At 38.1% G+C, this 19672-nt stretch overlaps 1 protein-coding gene and 1 non-coding gene across 2 annotated transcripts; one reads left to right on the plus strand and one right to left on the minus strand.

Moving 5' to 3' along the window:
* The first annotated feature begins 6296 nt into the window (after positions 1–6296).
* Positions 6297–17800, plus strand: LOC122429748 (placental prolactin-related protein 3-like). The gene is made up of 5 exons (XM_043450359.1): positions 6297–6351; positions 12617–12798; positions 14946–15053; positions 16815–16994; positions 17609–17800. The coding sequence occupies exons 1-5, from the start codon at positions 6297–6299 to the stop codon at positions 17798–17800; spliced, it is 717 nt and encodes a 238-aa protein (XP_043306294.1).
* On the minus strand, positions 11220–11327 carry LOC122430197. The gene has a single exon (XR_006266277.1). It is a non-coding gene; the product is annotated as a U6 spliceosomal RNA (small nuclear RNA).
* Positions 17801–19672: the final 1872 nt, after the last annotated feature.

A 19672-nucleotide genomic window follows, 5' to 3' on the forward strand; every position in this document is an offset into this window, starting at 1 on the left:
TACTGGGGCTCCATCGCCAAGGAATGATTGATGGTCCTTACAGCTGATCTCAGGCTCAAACTTCTCTAGAGGTGTAGCTGATACTTCATGACCAAAACCCCCATCCTGAATCACATCATTCTTGTGGCCTAAAGTGTTCACTCTAAATCACACTGTTGACATCTTATCAGGCTGGCCCAAGACCCTCACATAAAGAAAAGCACTTTTCTCAGTGTCATCTTTGACACTTTTAGTCACCCCTTTTTTTCTTTTCATTTATTTTTATTAGTTGGAGGCTAATTACTTTACAATATTGTAGTGGTTTTTGCCATACATTGACATGAATCAGCCATGGATTTACATGTGTTCCCCAATCTGAACCCCCGTCCCACCTCCCTCCCCATCCCATCCCTCTGGGTCTTCCTAGTACACCATCCCCGAGCACTTGTCTCATGCATCCAACCTGGACTGGTGATCTGTTTCACACTTGATAATATACATGTTTTGATGCTGTTCTCTCAGATCATCCCACCTTTGCCTTCTCTCATAGAGTCCAAGAATCTGTTATATACATCTGTGTCTCTTTTTCTGTCTTGCATATAGTGTTATCATTATCATATTTCTAAATTCCATATATATGTGTTAGTATACTGTATTGTTGTTTATCTTTCTGGCTTACTTCACTCTATATAGTGGGCCCCTGTTTTATCCATCTCATTAGAACTGATTCAAATGTATTCTTTTTAATAGCTGAGTAATATTCCATTGTGTATATGTACCATAGCTTTCTTTTTTTTATTTTATTTTATTTTTTTTATTAGTTGGAGGCTAATTACTTCACAACATTTCAGTGGGTTTTGCCATACATTGATATGAATCAGCCATAGAGTTACACATATTCCCCATCCCGATCCCCCCTCCCACCTCCCTCTCCACCCGATTCCTCTGGGTCTTCCCAGTGCACCAGGCCCGAGCACTTGTCTCATGCATCCCACCTGGGCTGGTGATCTGTTTCACCATAGACAATATACATGCTGTTCTTTTGAAACATCCCACCCTCATCTTCTCCCACAGAGTTCAAAACTCTGTTCTGTATTTCTGTGTCTCTTTTTCTGTTTTGCATATAGGGTTATCGTTACCATCTTTCTAAATTCCATATATATGTGTTAGTATGCTGTAATGTTCTTTATCTTTCTGGCTTACTTCACTCTGTATAATGGGCTCCAGTTTCATCCATCTCATTAGGACTGATTCAAATGAATTCTTTTTAATGGCTGAGTAATATTCCATGGTGTATATGTACCACAGCTTCCTTATCCATTCATCTGCTGATGGGCATCTAGGTTGCTTCCATGTCCTGGCTATTATAAACAGTGCTGCGATGAACATTGGGGTGCACGTGTCTCTTTCAGATCTGGTTTCCTCAGTGTGTATGCCCAGAAGTGGGATTGCTGGGTCATATGGCAGTTCTATTTCCAGTTTTTTAAGAAAACTCCACACTGTTTTCCATAGTGGCATAGCTTTCTTATCCATTCGTTTGCTGAAGGGCATCTTGGTTGCTTCCATGTCCTGGCTATTATAAACAGTGCTACGATGAACATTGGGGTACACATGTCTTCTGCCATATGACCCAGCAATCCCACTCCTGGGCATACACATCAAGGAAACCAGAATGGAAAGAGTCACCCTTTGTCAGATGAATCAACCTAAAGGTTTAGGGAGGAGCTTCCAGGAAACAAGGGCAAAGTCCAGACTTCCCTTTGGATGAGGATGAGCCCGTCACTACACAGCTGAGTGGCTGGTTTTGCTTGACAAGACTCCCTTGTTGTAACTTCACAATAAGAAAATGGGAAGTGACAAACATTGGTCAAGCATTTCACTTTTTCTGGTCTTTCTCTGAAATTTTTTTTTTTTTTTTTTTGCATTATCTTCATTAATTCTTATGCAACTCCATGAGGTAGTTTCAATGGCATTATGGAGAGAAGTAAAATAAGGCTTGCCTAAACATTCAGGGCTAGTGAGTGGTGGAGTGGGAGTATGTACAAGGGATACATGACTCCAAAGTTCATACTTAAAGCCACTATGTTTGAAAAATTCCAACAATTCTTTTTTTAGCAGTTTTATTTTTTTGGTTGCGAGGCTGAGAGGCTATTCATCTACTGATAACTACTTAATTATGAATCCTTTTGCTTAAATGATATTTAAGGATCAAAAAAGTCTACATTTTGCCTTTTTCAGTAGATACTGCAAAGTTTTATTTTTCCTATGTAGACAACAACATATATAAATCAAATATCATGAATAGTGACTAGGAAGCAGACTATTGTTTGAGACAGAATTGGCAAATAAAACTGTAAGATATTTAAAGTATATAACATGAAATTTTGAAATATGTATATATTATTTTTTAAATTTACTTTTAATTTCTTTAAAATGTGTTGTACAACGATGTGAATCAGTCAGAAGTATACATATATTCCCTCCCACTTGAATCGCCCCATGACACACCCCATCCCACTACTCTAGGTGGTCACACAGCATGGGGTGAGCTTCCTGTGTCATGCAGAAACTTCCCACTAGCTATCTGTTAACATTTTACAGATGGTAATATACTGTGTTTCAATGCTGGTCTCTCAAATCACTTGCCCTCTCCTCCCCCTGTTGTATCCACAAACCTGTTCTCTGAGTCTCTCTTCCTGCCCTGAAAATAGGTTAACCAGTGCCATTTTTCTAGATTCCATATATACATTAATATACAATATTTGGTTTTCTCTTTGTGACTTACTTCACTCTACATAACAGGCTGTAGGTTCATACACCTCAGCTTAAGTGACCCAAATTTGCTTCTTTGTAAGGTTAATTACAATTCCCTTGTATAGATGTACCACAACTTCTTTATCCATTCCTCTCTCAGTGCATGTCTAGATTGCTTCCATGTCCTGGCTATTTTAAAACTGTTGCGATTAATTTTGGGGTACACGTGTCTTTTTGAATTATGATTTTCTCACGGTATATGCCCAATAGTAGAATTTCTAGGTCATATGGTAGTTTTGTTAGGACTTCCCTGATGGCTCAGCAGGTGAAGAATCTGCCTGAAATGCAGGAGACACAGGAGATGGTTCAATCCGTGGGTCGGGAACCATCTCTGGAGGAGGAAATGGTAACCCACTCCAGTATACTTGCCATTTCCACCTACCCCTCTGCCATAGTGCTGACCCTCATTTACACATGTATTAGAAAACATTTTCCCTTTCTATTAACTTAAGTAACATAGCTATCATCTGACATGTTTACCTTTTATTTTTTGACGAGAACACAGGTAAGTTCCACTCTCTCAGACAGCACAAATTATACAACACAATGTTATCAGTTATAGTCATTATGCTACACATTATATCCTCAGACCTTATAATTTTCATATGTTAAAATGTATAACGTTTTACAAACCCGTTCCTATTTCCTTCACTCTCCAAGCCCTGACAACCACTTTCCTATGCCGTTTCTGAGTTCCACCTTTTTTTTTCTTTTTTAGATTTCTTACAATTGAGATCATACAGTATCTGTCTTTCTCTAACTTATTTCACTTGGCATTAGGCACTCCATGCTGCCACTAATGGGAAAATTTGTTTCTTTTTTAGTGGCTAAATAAAATTTTTATATATTTATATAATATATATATTTTATATATTTATATAATATATATATTTTATATATATATAAAATTTATATTTATATAAAGTATATATAAAATATGATATATATATATCACATTGCATTGTTTTAATCTCTTCACCTGCTGACAGAAACTTAGATTGTTCCTATAACAAGTTGTTTCTAGGCTACTGTGATGGAGAAGGAAATGGCAACCCACTCCAGTACTCTTGCCTGGAAAATACATGGATTGAGGAGCCTGGTAGGCTGAAGTTCATGGGGTTGTTAAAAGTCGGACATGACATCATTTCATTTTTCACTTTCATGCATCAGAGAAGGAAATGGTAACCCACTCTAGTGAATTTGCCTGGAGAATCCCAGGGACTGGGGAGCCTGGTGGTCTGCCGTCTGTGATGTCTCACAGAGTCGGACACGACTGAAGCGACTTAGCAGCAGCAGCAGCAGGCTACTGTCAATATTGATGCAGTGAATATGGGAGTACAGATTTCTCTTTGAGATAATTATTTCATTTCCTTTGAATATATATTCAGAAATGAATATATATCCAGAAGTGTGAAATTTCATGAGAAACTTCCCGAAGGTATTCCATGGGAGTTGCACCAATATACATTCCAACCAATAATCCATTAAGATCTCCATTTTCTACACATCCTCAATCACACTTATTTCTTACTTTTTGGTAAAAGCTATTTAAACAGGAGTGAGGTGGTATGTGTTGTACTTTTGATTTGCACTTCCCTGATAGTGATGTTGAGCATCTTGTCATAAACTTCTTGGGCATTCTGTATGTCTTATTTGGGGGGGAAATTGTCTACTCTGTAAAAAATAGCATGCATTTTGTATATTGTATTTGAATATATAAAACTCAGGTACCTATCCATTCACCAAAAGAAATTACAGAAATATGAACAATTTCACTTATAATTGCATCAAAATAAAATACTTAGAAATAAATTTAAGCAAGGTGTTGAAGGATCTAGGTACGAAAATATTCAAGACACTCATGAAAGAAATGTTTAAAAGACACAAAAGAAAACATGTTTCATATTTATTGACTGGCAAGAAAACAGACACACAGATCAACAGAGCGGAACGAAAAAGCCAGAAAGAACCGCACATCCATATATTGTTGGTTAGCTTATGAAAAAGGAGCCAAGAATATCCAGTGGGGAAAGGACAAGCTTTTAAAAAATGGCACTGGGCAAACTGGATAGTGCTATGAAAAAATGAAACTGTGCCCCTATCTTTTACCATACACAGAAATCAACTAAAAAGGGATTAAAAAGTTGAATCTAAGACTTTAAGTTATTAAACCCCTAGAAGAAAACATTGAGGTAATCTTCTTGCCATCAGCCTTTGCAATGAGTTTTTGGGTTTCACACTGAGAGAAAGGCAACAACTACAAAAACAAACCAGTGGGACCACATCAAACTCCAAAGAAAGGAACATCGACAAAATCAAATGGCAATTTACAGATCGAAAGAAGATATTTCCAAATCATATATTTTATAAGGGCTTAATATCCAAAATACATGAGATATACAACTCAAGGGCAAAACCCCCCAAATAATCCAGATTTTTAATGGAGCATAAGAAAAATAAGAGTTTCAATAAATCTGAAGATTAGACTGTAGATGTAGACACAGCAATGTTTTCCTTCTAGAACAACAAAAGCCTATGTCTTCCTGGCATTACTTTCTTCATCTTCACTCACTTGTTTGCAATTACAGTTCACAGTGTACAATCCTCAGTCAATAGAAATCACCACACAGTGAGCTATAATAGGTACTCAGAACAGCCTCACTGAGGGTGGGGAGAGACTAATATTTGCATACTTACTAATGAGGCATATCAAAAGGAAGGTAATTTCCAGAGCTGACCACTCCATTGTTTGCTATATTTCATTTCAAAATTGAGCCACCTAGTAAGGAAAAAGACTTAAGAGACCTCACTAATACATCGATAGAAAATCAGTTTCAAATGGGAGCATTAATGGATTATAATTTGGAGGTAATTTATTACTAGTGTTGAAACTGGAGTCCTTTTGATACTCTACTGCATCGGGTTAATAATTTATTATAAATATTAAGAGCAACATAGTGACACATAGTACTAAAGTTATAGTGAATAGAGAAAGACATAGAATATAGTAGGCAAGAAGTGAAAGTATGGGAAGTCAGCAATGGTAGTAAAGTAAAGGGCAGTATTGCCTTGAGAGGAAGGAAGGTTCTCAAGGTTTTTGAAACACCAAGAACCAGTCAGATGTGAGGAATTAGCTTAATTTGTAAACCAGAAACTCTGCCAGAAGAAATTTCAGTTCATAAAAATATTATGATGCTAAATTCCACAATTTAGACAGAGAATAGGGTAGGGTAGGGCATATAGACATTCAAAATTCTCCATTGCTTAGTGCATCAGGCACTCAAGGAACACTCTCACTGAAGTCTTTCTCTATTGCTCAACCTACAGGTACCACCATGCAGAAAGAGATAGCTTTACTCCACAGGCAGTTGAACCCTGCTTTTATGGCCTCATGGCTTTCCTTAAGAAGCATTCGATGCAGCAGATTTCCTCCATCCCATCCCATCCGGCTGACTCCCCACGGTCAACAGGAGTCCTCACCCAGGGATCATTCTGCAATCCCCATGGCTCCAGCTCCCAGCTTCCGTGGACACCAGTGGATTTACAACCCTGTCCGAGGCATGAAAGGCAGCAGCATGGCTTGTCTATGAGGTTCTCACTCTGTTCAGACGGTCACAGGTTAGTTAGTTCACTCCCCAACAGCTTCAAATAAATGACTTTCCCATTCCAGTGGACGGCCATGGAGGCAGGGATGTCTCCCCTGCTCTTCAGCTCCCTCAGCCTCAGGCTGATCCCACGTGCTCTCCTCCTTCTTTCCCCTTTCTTCCTCATCCCTGCTTTCCTTTGTCCTACCGTTATATGTTTGGATCTGAATATTCCTTCTCGGTAGTCAGGGCGTCCTGCCAGTATTCACCTGATAGTCTGTGAGAACTGTTGTGTCTTTAGACGTTCTTGATGCATCGGTGGAGAGAGGTGTACCCCACTTACAACTGCCCCTTCATCATCTTGTCCACTCCCATTTGTGCATGTATTATAAACGAGTTTCCCTTTCTATTAAGTAACATTGCCATCACCACACCTGTTTAACTTTTGCTTCTTGAGGAGAACACAGGTAAGTTTCATTCTTTTCTGTTGAGTCAGTCATTCAGTAGTGTCCGACTGTTTGTGACCCCATGGACTGCGGCACACCAGGCTTTACTGTCCAATCCTGACACCCAGAGTTTACTCAAACTCATGTCCATTGAGTCGGTATGCTAATCGATGATGTCCACTCTCTCAGAGATTATTTTTTTTTGAGATTTCTTATAATTGAAATTTTATTGTATTTACTTTGTGTGACTTAATTTACCAAGTGTTATGCCCTCCAGTTTCATCCATGTTGCAATAATTGGAAGGATTTCTTTCTTTTTCTAATGGCTAAATATTATTTACTTATATATATCACATCATGTTGTTTTAATCCACCTGTTGAAAGATACTCAGCTTGTTCCTATGCCAAGGCTACTGTGAATAATGCTGCAATGAATGTGGGAATACAGATCTCTCTTTGAGACAATGATTTCATTTCCTTTGACTATATATCCAGAAGGGGGATAATGGATCACATAACAGTTCTCTTTTAAATTTCTTGAGGCACCTCCACAGTATTTTTCCATGGGATTTGCACTGGTGTACATCCCTACAAATAGTGCATAAGCACTCCTTTTTCTCCACATCCTCAACAAGATTTGTCATTTCTTACGTTTTTGGTACTAGCCAAACAGGCACGAGGTGATATCTCTTGTGCTTTTGATCTGCGTTTCTTTTGATTATTAGTGATTCAGAGCATCTTGTCATATACCCCATGACCATCTATATGTCTTATTTGTGGGAAAATGTCTATTCTTTAAAGATGTAGCATACATTATGTTTACTATATTCCAATATATGAAACTCTGTTGCCTACCTGTATATATACAAGAACTATCAGAAAGTTGAATAAAGAAAACAAGACAATTTACTATTATATCACAGAAAGATAAAACACTTAGAAATAAACTTAAGCAAGGTGTTGAAAGATTTTATACAAAACCTTCACGACATTGATAAGAGAAATTTAAAAAGAGCTAAAGATATGTAAAGTTAGGTTGTCTATTCAATATGTTTCTTGAGGTAGGATTTGTATTACTATGACCTTCCCTCTTAGAACTGCTTTTGATGCATCCGATAGGTTTAGATCATCATGTTTTCATTGTTCTTTGTTTCTAGGAATGTTTTGATTTGCCTTATTTCTTTAGTAACCTATTTATTATTTAGAAATGTGTTGTTGAATCTCCATGTGTTTGTGTTCTTTAAAGTTTTTTTTTCCCCTATAATCTATATCTAGTCTCATAATGTTATGGTCGGAGAAAATGCTTGATATAATTTCAATTTCCTTAAATTTACTGAGGTTTGATATGTGACCCAAGATGAGGAAAATGTTCCATGTGCACTTGAGAAGAAAGTGTATTTTGCATTTGGATGGAATGTGCTGAAGATATCAATTAGGTCTGTTTGCTCTAATATTTCCTTGTAGGCTTATGTTTCCTTATTAATATTCTGTTTTGTTTATCTGCCCATTGGTATAGGTGCGGTGTTGACATGCCCTACTATTACTGTGTTACTGTTATTTTCCGATTTTGTGTCAGTTAGTGTTTACCTCATCTATTGAGTTGCTCCTATGTTGGCTACATAAATATTTAAAATTGTTTTGTCGTTTTCTTGGACTGACCCTTGATCATTTGGTAGTGGCCTTCTTTATCTCTTATAACAGTGTTTATTTTAAGGTCTATTTTTTCTCATACGAGAATTGCCAATCTGCCTTTCTTTTGATTTCCATTTGCATGGAATATCTTTATTCATCCCCTCACTTTCAGTCTCTATGTGTCTCTAGGACTAAAGTGGGTCTCTTGTAGACCACATATATATGGGTCTTATTTTTGTATCCATTCATCCAGTCTGTGTCTTTTGGTAAGAATCGGAGAAGATAATAGGAAATAAACAATTGATAAAGGATCGCTTTCCAAAATACAAGTAGCTCAAACAAGTCAGTCATCAAAAGCAAAGGCAAGAGCTGCAAAAATAAACTAGTGAGACCATATCAAACTCAAAACCTTCTGCATAGTAAAAGAAGCCATCAATGAAATTAAATGGCAACCTATGGAATGTAAAAAATATTTTCAAATCACATATTTGGTAAGTGCTTCATAACAAGTTTATATGAGACTCATGCAACTCAGAAGGAAAACAATGAAACAACAAAAAACATTAAATGACCAAAGAAAGAGTAAGTATTTTGAAAAATCTGAAGATTAGACTGTAGTTGAGAGACACTGTAAGTTTTTCTTTCCGGAACAAAAGCCTGTGTCTTCCTGGCATTGCTTTCTTTATTTCGGATCACCTGTTTGGTGATTGCAGTTCACAGTATACATCCTTCACTCTATAGCAATCACCCTACACTGAGCTATGTGTGCTCAGACTAGCCCTACTAACTATAAAAAACTAATCCTTACATGTTTAATCTTGAGGCATCTAAAATCCAAGGTGATTTTCAGAATTTTCCACTCCATTGTTTTCTACATTCTATTTCATAATTGAAACACCTAGTAAGGAGTGAGTAGGTGACCTCAATAATGCATGGGTAGAAATTCATTTAAAACTGGGAGCATTACTGGATTATAATTTGGGGGATTGTATTATTACTAATACTATTGAAATTTTATTCCCTTTAATTCTCTGGTATACTAGGTTGATATTTACTTAAAATAGTAATACAGTCACTATAGAGAACAGGGTGGAGATTCCTTAAAACACTTAAATATAACTACTTATGACCGAGCAATCCCACTACTGGGCATACACACCAAGGAAACCTGAATTGAAAGAGACACGTGTACCCCAATGTTCATTGCAGAACTGTTAATAATAGCCAGGATATGGAAGCTACCTAGATGCCCATCAGAAGATGAATGGATGAGAAAGCTGTGGTACTTATACACAATGGAATATTACTCAGCCATTAAAAGAATACATTTGAATCAGTTCTAATAAGGTGGATTAAACTGGAGCCTATTATACGAGTGAAGTAAGCCAGAAAGAAAAACACCAATACAGTATACTAACACATATATATGGATTTTAGAAAATTGGTAACGATAACCCTGTATGTGAGATGGCAAAAGACACACAGATGTATAGAAGTCTCTTGGGCTCTGTGGGAGAGGCTGGGTGGGATGACTTGGGAGAAAGGCATTGAAACATGTATATTATCGCATGTGACACAAATCGCCAGTCCAGGTTCTATGCATGATCCAGTGTGCCCGGGGCTGGTGCACTTGGATGACCGAGAAGGATGAGATGGGGAGGGTGTTAGAAAGGGGGTTCAGGATGGGGAACACATGTATACTCACGGTGGATTCCTGTCAATGTATGGCAAAACCAATACAATATTGTAAAGTAATTAGCCTCCAATTAAAATTAACAAAATAAAATAAAAGAGTAATACCAACAAGGAGACACAGAGCACTCAAGTTACAGTAGATTGAGAAAGACAAAGCTCATGAGGCAGGAAGTGAAATCACTGAAAATTAGCAATGGTGTCAAATGAAGGGACAGTATTGCCTAGAAAGAAAGCAAAGTTCTCCAAATTTTTGGAGACAACACGAACAAGCCAGATGGGAGCTAACCAGCTTAAGCTATATATCAGAAACTTCACCATAAGGAAAATAAAGTTAATAAAAATATGCTGATGCTGAATGCCAAAATCCAGACAGTAAGCGAATAGGGTAGAGTATATGTAGATACTGAAAACTACTGTGAGATGTAGACATGGAAGCAAATACACTAATGAGCATGAAAAAAATGAGACCCAAAAGGGTCTGAAAAGCAAATCATAAAGAGACTTGGTAGTCTGATCAAAAGAATAAGAGGATCAAATTAGACACCAAAATAGAAAGACTTGTGCACATGATAGAACCAGAGAATGCTCAGGAGAGAAAGTTTCGGACCTAGTGGACCAGCGAACAGAAGCCTCCAGCATCAGGAACAGAAACCCTGGGCAGGACTCCTGACTTTGCTTCTGGGAACAGTTCTGGGAGCTATACCACCTAAAAGCAAACGCAGACAAGGCTTATAGCTTCCTACAACACTGAATCACAGACAATAGTGTTTGTTAGTTTACTTTTCTCATTCAAGTATAAAGTTAATGAATCACTAACCAATGATAATTGACACCGTCAGTTTCCAGTCAGATCCTCTTTAGTCATAGAATGGACATCTGAACCTGTTATATGGTCCCCAACTACAGCTTTAATCATTAAATTTATTGATGTTTAATTGAAGGGTAATTCTTTACATTACTATTGCTTTTGGCCAAACATCAACATGAATCAGCCATAGGGATACCTAAGTTCCTTGATTTGAACCAATTTCCCACCTTCCTTCCCATCGCACCCCTCGAAGTTGTTAGAGAAAAACATGAAGGCTTCACAAATTTGTGTGTCATCCTTTGGCAGGGGCCATGCAAATCTTCTAGTATTATTCCAGCTTTTTAATATATGTACTACCAAGGCAAACACACAAATAACACTTTAACAGAAAAAAAAAATGATATAGTTAGTCATCTACCAACAAATGATCAATTACATTAGGAATTAGGGTATTCTGCTGTCTTAACTGCCTCTTTAAAATTGAATTTTATAAGGTCCAAAGTTTCATGTAGGAATTAAGCATATATTTATTCATAACACATGTATACATGCACAGAAATATATGCACAGAGATTTACCTGCCATTGTCTCAAAGAAACAAACGTAATGAGAAGATTAAAGATGCACAAAAGTAGAAGAGCTGTCAAGGTGCCTAGAAGAAAGTCTAGCAGGAGAACCAAACGCCCACACTGATAATTGTCAAAGACTAACAGGGAGTGTTTTATAGACAGAGCAGAACAAGTGGATAAAACCAGTGTTCTAGGGTCACACCTGCTTTGCAGTCAAAGACAAAATATTTTTCGCTTTAAGCAGATTCATCACAGCTCATGCTATGGTCCTGGTTACACACATGCAGACGAGAGCCCACAGGCATGTGTGATGTGACGTCATGAAGTGACCAGATGACTGCATTGGTGCCCAGTCACCTCCATCTGCTAATAATGGGACCTGGGGAATATTATGTGCCCTCTCCAAGTCATTGCATCTTCATTAACATAACTTGATGAACATAGTGAAGATGAAGGCCATCTCACAGTGCTACTGTGAAACACAACTTTTAAGATGTTTAAAGCTTTTGGGAAAGTATCAAAGACATGTATGGGGTTACGAAGCTGAGTTAGCAGACCCAAGGTACAGTACTTTTTCTCTTAGTATTCTCTCTGTACTCAATAGTAGCGATCAGTCAATCATGTGTTTATTCTTACCCCAGCGTGATGGTAAACCACACAGATCAACTGTACACTTCTTGTCATTTCAGTATCTAAAATTCAAGCATTAGTCAGTGTAGAGTGAAAAAATACAAACTCCTAGAGGGCTTCGCTGCTCAGAGTTGCAGAGTCCCGACATTAAACTGTCTTAAAAGAATGGCCTAAACACTCTGGCTCAGAATAAGTTCCAAATGTTTGCAGAGCACAGAAGTACTTCAGTGACAATACAAAATTACAAGGACTAACTTACTTCTCCAACTATCTATCTGTGCAAATATCATCATCCATCTAAATTTACACAGAAGGCGATTCTTCTTCCCCACCCCACTACTACAGTTCCAATTCCTGTTCAGAGCAACAGGGAAAGAGAAGGCTTCCCTGCACAGGATGGATTTGATAACCTCAGGTGACTAGATCATCTCAGAATGTTTCATGTTTTTATTTTAGCAGGGTCCTGCCTGCTCCTGTTGCTGGTCCTGTCAAACCTGCTCCTGTGCCAAGGCAACTTATGCCCGTCCTGCGGTCCTGATGTGTTTGGCGTTCCCCTGAAGTTCCTTAGAAAAACGTTTAGCCGTGCCTCCAGGCTGTCCCACGACATGCATAACCTTTCCACAATAATGTTCAATGAGTTTGTAAGTACAATGGTAGTGGTGGTTTAGTTGCGAAGTCTTGCAACCCCATGGACTGTAGCCCACCTGGCTCTCAGAAAGTACCTTCGTGTAAGTGACTGGGCCATACTGTCCTTTAAAAAAGAGAGCTGAATCAGTCAAACTTCAAATAACACACTCTCTAGGTTAAAGATGCCATCAGCTCATAAATTGTGGAAATGAAGAAAGGACCAGTTTTGTTAAATCTCAAAGTTTCCTAAGAAGTGCAACAACTTTTTCAATTTCCTTTCATTCATTTTATTTCTTTAAATTTCCAAAATAAATGATTTTGTATCTCTCAGCTAGGATTACATAAAAGAATACAATAGATTCAGTGGAATAAACACCAGAAATTTATTTCCTCACAGCTCTGGGGGCTAGAAGTCCCAGATCAGGACACCAGCAAAGTGAGGTTCTGTTAAGAACCTCACAGAGGGTGTGGGGTGGAGAAGACAGACAGAGGAAAGGACACACAGACACAGAGACAGAGGAGAAAATTCTCTGGTGTTTCACTTCATGGAGACACCTAACCTATTAGATGAGTGTTCCACCCTAATAGCTCATTTAACCTTAATGGACTTTGCTCGTGGCTCAGATGGTAAAGAATCTGCCCGCAATGGGAGGGACCTGGGTTCTATCACTGGGTCTCTAAGATTCCCTGGAGGAGAAAACGGCAAGCCACTCTGGTATTCTTGCCTGAGAAATCCCTTGGACAGAGGATTCTGGTGGGCTATAGACCATGGCTTGCAAAAAAGTCAGAACCCTTTTCAAAATACAGTACTTTGGCAGTTCGGGCTCTAACACATGAATTTGAAGAACACACATTCAGTCCATAATACTACCTGACTAAAGCACTTTTAGGTGGGAATGGGGAAAAAGAAGCATGTTGGTTTTCTGGTCTTTCAGTGTCTCTTTGGGCTTTCTTCTCCAGGCTCAGAGTAAATAGCCAATAAATGAGAACTGCTGTGCAGTGAACTGCGTGGATGGAACATGTTAAACAAAGCTGAATCCTGGTCACAAAAATGAATACTGGTAGTTTTTTTAATGCTACAAATTATTGTTTTAAGATTTGCAGTGAATAGGTTTTGAGCTACAATAGAAGGGGAGTTTACAATTGGAAGCAATTATTCTCTTTCTGATGAAGGTATTTGAAAGTTGTGTGTTAATTCTTTTAGGTCAATCAAGGAGCACGCAGTAGAGCAGATAGCTAATAAAAGGTGCTGCTAAAGGTTTCTATTAAAGTCATATAGTTCTTGTACTCACTAGCTTTTGTTTCATCCTCCATTTTTGAATTTCCATTTTTTCCCAACTCTTCCAAGTAATCTCTTCATTTAGTCATAAGTTCCGCTAAAGATTAGTTTTTCTCTATCAAAGTGTTAGTTAGATTTTTCTACTCTTATTATTCTCAGTCCATTGCTTAGTATTTCCTATAACTTTATGCTATGTTTTTCTGATGTATCATTTTGTCACCATAAACAACATTGTATTCTGCACCTGGGATGAACACTAAGCTTTTTAGTGAGCGGGTTCAGAGATAAGTCAGAGTCATTACTGCGTTACTCCTTATAAGGGAATATATTGGCTCTAACCCACAGTAAACAAGAGATTAAATGGTTAAATATAGGTGCATGCATGCATTCTAAGTCACATCAGTTGTGTCCAACTCTTTGCAACCCTACTGACTGTAGCCCAACAGGCTTCTCTCTCCATAGGATTCGCCAGGCAAGAGTCCAGGAGTGTGCTGCTGTACCCTCTCGCAAGGGATGCTCCTCACCTAGGGATCAAACCTGAGACTTCTTATATCTCCTGCATTGGCAGGAATGTTCTTTACCACTACCGTCACCTGGGAGGCACCAAGTATCGGTACAAAAGTATTATATTTGGTTCAAATACTAAAAATTAAAAAAAAGATAATGATAATTAGAGAAGGAAAAGTTTGAGCTTAGAAAAGTTAGATGTAAAATCATTTTTATAGAGAGAATATATAGAAAAAGTAGGAAAATAATGACTTTCAAATTTTGTGATGCCCCACCATTAAAAAATTACACATTTATCAGACATGTTAATGTTCTGGTAATGGGTTCATCTACTGAATGCCCAACAACCCTAACTAATTGCCTGATCACTTTCAGGATGAAAAGTATTTCCAGGTAAGACCTGAGTACATGAATGCCACCAATGACTGCCATACCAATCCCCTCCATGCTCCTGAAGAAATAGAAAAGGCCCAACAGATGAACGTGAGTCTTTCACCTGGGTTTTTCACCAGTTCAAATGAGACACTATGTAGATTACTAGTCTTCAGATTATTAGAGGTAATGGTAATTGTACATGCAGAAAACGATGGAGGAACTCTAAATAGTTGAAGAGAAATTATATTATGCACTTGATGAAGCATGAGCGAAATCAAGGGATGACTAAAGATCTCTAGTAGCAAAATAAATAACAGATCTACAAATTGTCCATGCAGACAAGTTTAGTTCAAGCAATGCATTAGACACAGAATTGCAGCTATTATTCTGTACAAAAACAGGAAATGAATGGGAACCTCCATGTGTAAAATATAAGAGTGCAAAATTCATGAATATGTAAGAAACACACCCCAGTTTTGAGTACTCATTGTTACTAGTGATTCGTATGTGGGAGTCCTATACTGCACCTCTCAAGCCAGCACAACTGCCTTTCAAAGCTCTCCTGATTCTGCTTCTATTTCTCTGACACCTCTTTCATTCGTCATTCTCAATGACTCTTCTGTCACTTTATATTTTCAGTTTGTAAGTTTCCCCCACAATGGCCTATATCACATTGCTTTGCTTCTCATGGACATAACTATTGCCTCTGTTCTGAGGACAACACAGTTTACATATCAAGCCTCAATGATTAATGGCAGCCCCAAATTTTCACTGTGATAATCTCTCCTTTCTGATTTCCTGCATTATCCTCGTCCTAACATTATTTCAAATATTTTCATGTGCATCCCCCCCTTAAAATTCTAACCTTTCTCTCTACAACTTTCTTAATGATACCAGAATTCTTTTCTTCTGTTAAGCTCATTAATAATAAGGATGATCAAGTAAAGGAAAAGTTCAAAAAGGAGGAGAAGGAGGGATTTTTCAATAAGCTTGAATTTAAAGTTTTTTGAGAGTTACTACGTGGCCAAACATTTTACTAAGCGCTTTATGTGCGTTACTATATTTAATCCTACTCAGTTCTCTGTTCTTTACCACTAAAACAGTTCATGGCTGTAAAGAAATCAAGTATATTAACTAGAGATCTTCAGCCCCCAGGATTTTCATGCTCAATTCTACTAGTAGTAGTTAACTAGGGGAGAAAACCCTTCATTGTGAATCCCACCGATGCTGTTACTACAGACAATGCTGTGCCATTTTCTGCCTGGACACATGTCAACAAGACAGACTCTTCTGATACCAGCATGGGGGCTGGTGTTGGGATCAACTGAGGAAAAAAAGCCTGTTTAGGAATGTCATGTCTTCTTCATTGTCTCTTTGTTGTAATATCATAAAGCAAATTACCAATAAAAATCAATATGAATGACTCATCTGATCCATTAATACAAACGAATCACTGTGTGACAATGATGTGGGCACAGGTAGAATGCCTCTTTCCTGGGTCAGGTACTGCAGGCACATACTGACTTGTCATAATATACTTAGATTTCTCTCATGCAAATAGACAAACATACAAACATCAAAGTGATTGGGTGGTAGAATTTCAGAGGAAAAAGAAAATTCATGTTATAAATTAGAACTCATCAGAAGAATTAATTCCTAAAATAACCCAGATTTTTAATAATTCAGTGAAGTGTGAACTAATAGGTTACATTTTATAATTTTGCAACTTTTACTACCTTCAAAAATCTCTGCATACACATAGGAATAACCAAAAGTCTTTCAGGTCAGCTGCTCTGAGCAAACATCACATGTAACCAAAACCACTGAATTATGATTATTTCAATGAGACTGTTTCTTATATTTGCTTAGAATGAAGACCTTACTAAGTGGATACTCATGTTACAGTACCTCTGGAGAGATGTTCTGTATGATCTAGTCCATGACCTGTGGTTTGAGAAAGACCTCTCAGATACTCTCCTATCAAGTGCCAGAAAGAATTTTAAAAAATTATACAAACTTCAAACATTCGTAGAGAGGCGATTCAGCCAGGTGAGCATCCTGCAGAGGGCTTTCTTGCTTTGTTGATGACTCTGTAATGCATAAGGAGTTTTGAAATACCTCATTTTGTAAGAAACAGTTTCATGACTTCTATATGCTAAACTGCTACTACATAAAGCAGGAGCTTAGTCATTCAAAGCGATAGATTTAACTGTGAAGGAATCAGAATTTCACTGCAATTTTTGTCATGTGCTGCCTTCCCTGCATTGCACACAATTCCACCAAAAGCTTGCCTCTTCCTGGGCACAGGTGGTTGAAATATTTTCAAGAGTAAGAGAACTAGAGAACAGAATTTCCAAGCTCAGCATTTCCTCAAAGTATCCCAGGACATCTGCTCTTAAAGTCCACTTGTCTTCTTTCTCTGTTCTCCTCAAATCAAAGGATGAACGTGGGAAGGAAGAAAAGAGAAAGTTAAAACTAAACTAGAGTTATGTTTCTACTTGTTAGATTCCTGATTGTTTCCTAATAGGCTGGCTCCAAAATCCATATCTAGAGAGTTTTATATTCGTATGTGTTCCCCAAATCTTAATTTAATAATTACAAGGGACAAAGAGAAGCAAGTACTAAGAAAACACATAAGAAGTCACTTTCTTTTGGGTATTCAGATTGTTGTTCCACTCAGGTTGAAGTTGGCCTACGATCACGTATACTGGCAAGGACTCCCATCCCTGCTGTCCAGCGATGAAGATATGCATCATTCTGCATTTTATAACCTGTTCAAGTGCCTGACCAGGGATTCATGTAAAGTTGACATGTATACCAAGATCCTGGCATGCCGAATCAGTGACAAGTGCTAAATCCACATCCATCCCATCCAGCTCTGAGATGGTGCTAATGATCTATCCCATAGCAAGCTTCTTTGAAATTTACAGCTTTTTCATGCATACTCCATGAAATGGGTCTTCTCTTAAAAAAAAAACAAAACACATTCTCTGTAGAGATGTCAAAATCTAAGAGGGTAATTTGTTAACATTTCTTATTTTCATTTAATTGAAAATCAAAAGAAAATCCACCCCTACAATTGACAGAATGAAGCTCCTATTTAAATTAGTCACAAATAGCAGAAGCTGGCATTACAAAGAAGACCATTAAGAGATTATGTAAGAATCACAGCCAATTATTCTGGGTCAAGTTATGAGAATCAAAGTACTAGACAATTGTTCATGGTTCTGGCCATGCTACCAAGAAGACTGAATCCTCAGGAGTCTTTATGAAAGCCAGCCACAAACTGTCAGCCCACTGTCACAGTGTTACACCAGACAGGATCAGTGCTTCTCACCTTTGTACAAATGGCATGAGATTTACTGAACTGTCTGAATATTCTCCTACCCCTGTCTCTGTGGGATGACCCAAGCCTTTCAGAACATGACAGAATACTCTACCCCAAAGCAATCTATCAAATCCTCCTTTTCCTCCTTCATGCATGTAAAGTGTTAGCTTTCTTGTATTTTCACTTTCTTCTTCCAAAAGTTAAAAGACCATGAAAAAACCCTGTAAGTACTTTCTAAGTCATTTACAGCCCAAAACATCTAATTCTTTTGTGTTACTTGCTTAAGTTTCTTTCCTTCAATGTCTAGATATTTCCAGCAGGGAGGATGGTATTTATTAGAGGGAAAATTTGGCAATAAGGGGCCAATGGAATTGGAAGAAACATACACTCACCAATAGACCACACACATCTTCATTGTATTTGTCTCACAAAATTTATTTCAAGCATGAATTGAGGACGTTACATCAAGAACAGCGGTGGTGACATTGAGAGTGCTGTCCTTGCTTGACAGTGACATATAAAGTGAATTCTGTAGATTTCAGACAATATTGAACAGAGCCATAGATATTCTTAGAGTCAGTCAGGAATACCCAAGGAGGGGATAGTTAGACAGGATTTAACAATCACTCCCTTGCCATCCAGAAAGTGTTGATTTTCCCCTCTTTTACAGATTTCCATGTAAGATTACATGTGAAGAAATGGTCCTGCTATATCAGGAATAGTAGCAGTGGTTACCAAAAGGAAACAAATAAATGAAGAATCTTTGAAGTTCACTGACCTTATAGATTAGTAAGTCACATGTCATGGATACAGTGAGGACTTAAACTGAAGTTTGAAAAAGTCTCTATTTTCCAGAAGCAGGCCCTCCACTTGTGGAGTAGGAGAGGGTGATATAAACACACAAATTACTATGTTGCATGGTAGAGTGAAGAAGAATAAGACGTGATGCCAACACGGTGCTACAGTAGATTGAGGTAAATCTAGGAGCCATCTGAGTGTGTCATAAGAGTGATGCAAATGGGATGGCTTTATGATGGAGCCTTTGAAAGGTTGATGGGATACTGATGTGCCAAAATAGGAAAACAGTATATCTGTCAATTAATTTAGGATCATCTTATGCAGTAAGGAGGAAGAAGGCAACGGCAACCCACTCCAGTACTCTTGCCTGAATATCCCATGGACGGAGGAGCCTGGTAGGCTGCATCCATGGGGTGGCTAACAGTCGGACACGACTGAGTGACTTCACTTTCACTTTTCACTTACATGCATTAGGAAGGAAATGGCAACCCATTCCAGTGTCCTTGCCTGGAGAATCTCAAGGACGGGGAGCCTGGTGGGCTGCCGTGTATGGGGTCGCACAGATTCAGACACGACTGAAGCCACTTAGCAGCAGCAGCAG

This window comes from Cervus canadensis, chromosome 28 (assembly GCF_019320065.1).
Source record: "Cervus canadensis isolate Bull #8, Minnesota chromosome 28, ASM1932006v1, whole genome shotgun sequence".
Lineage (NCBI taxonomy): Eukaryota > Metazoa > Chordata > Mammalia > Artiodactyla > Cervidae > Cervus > Cervus canadensis.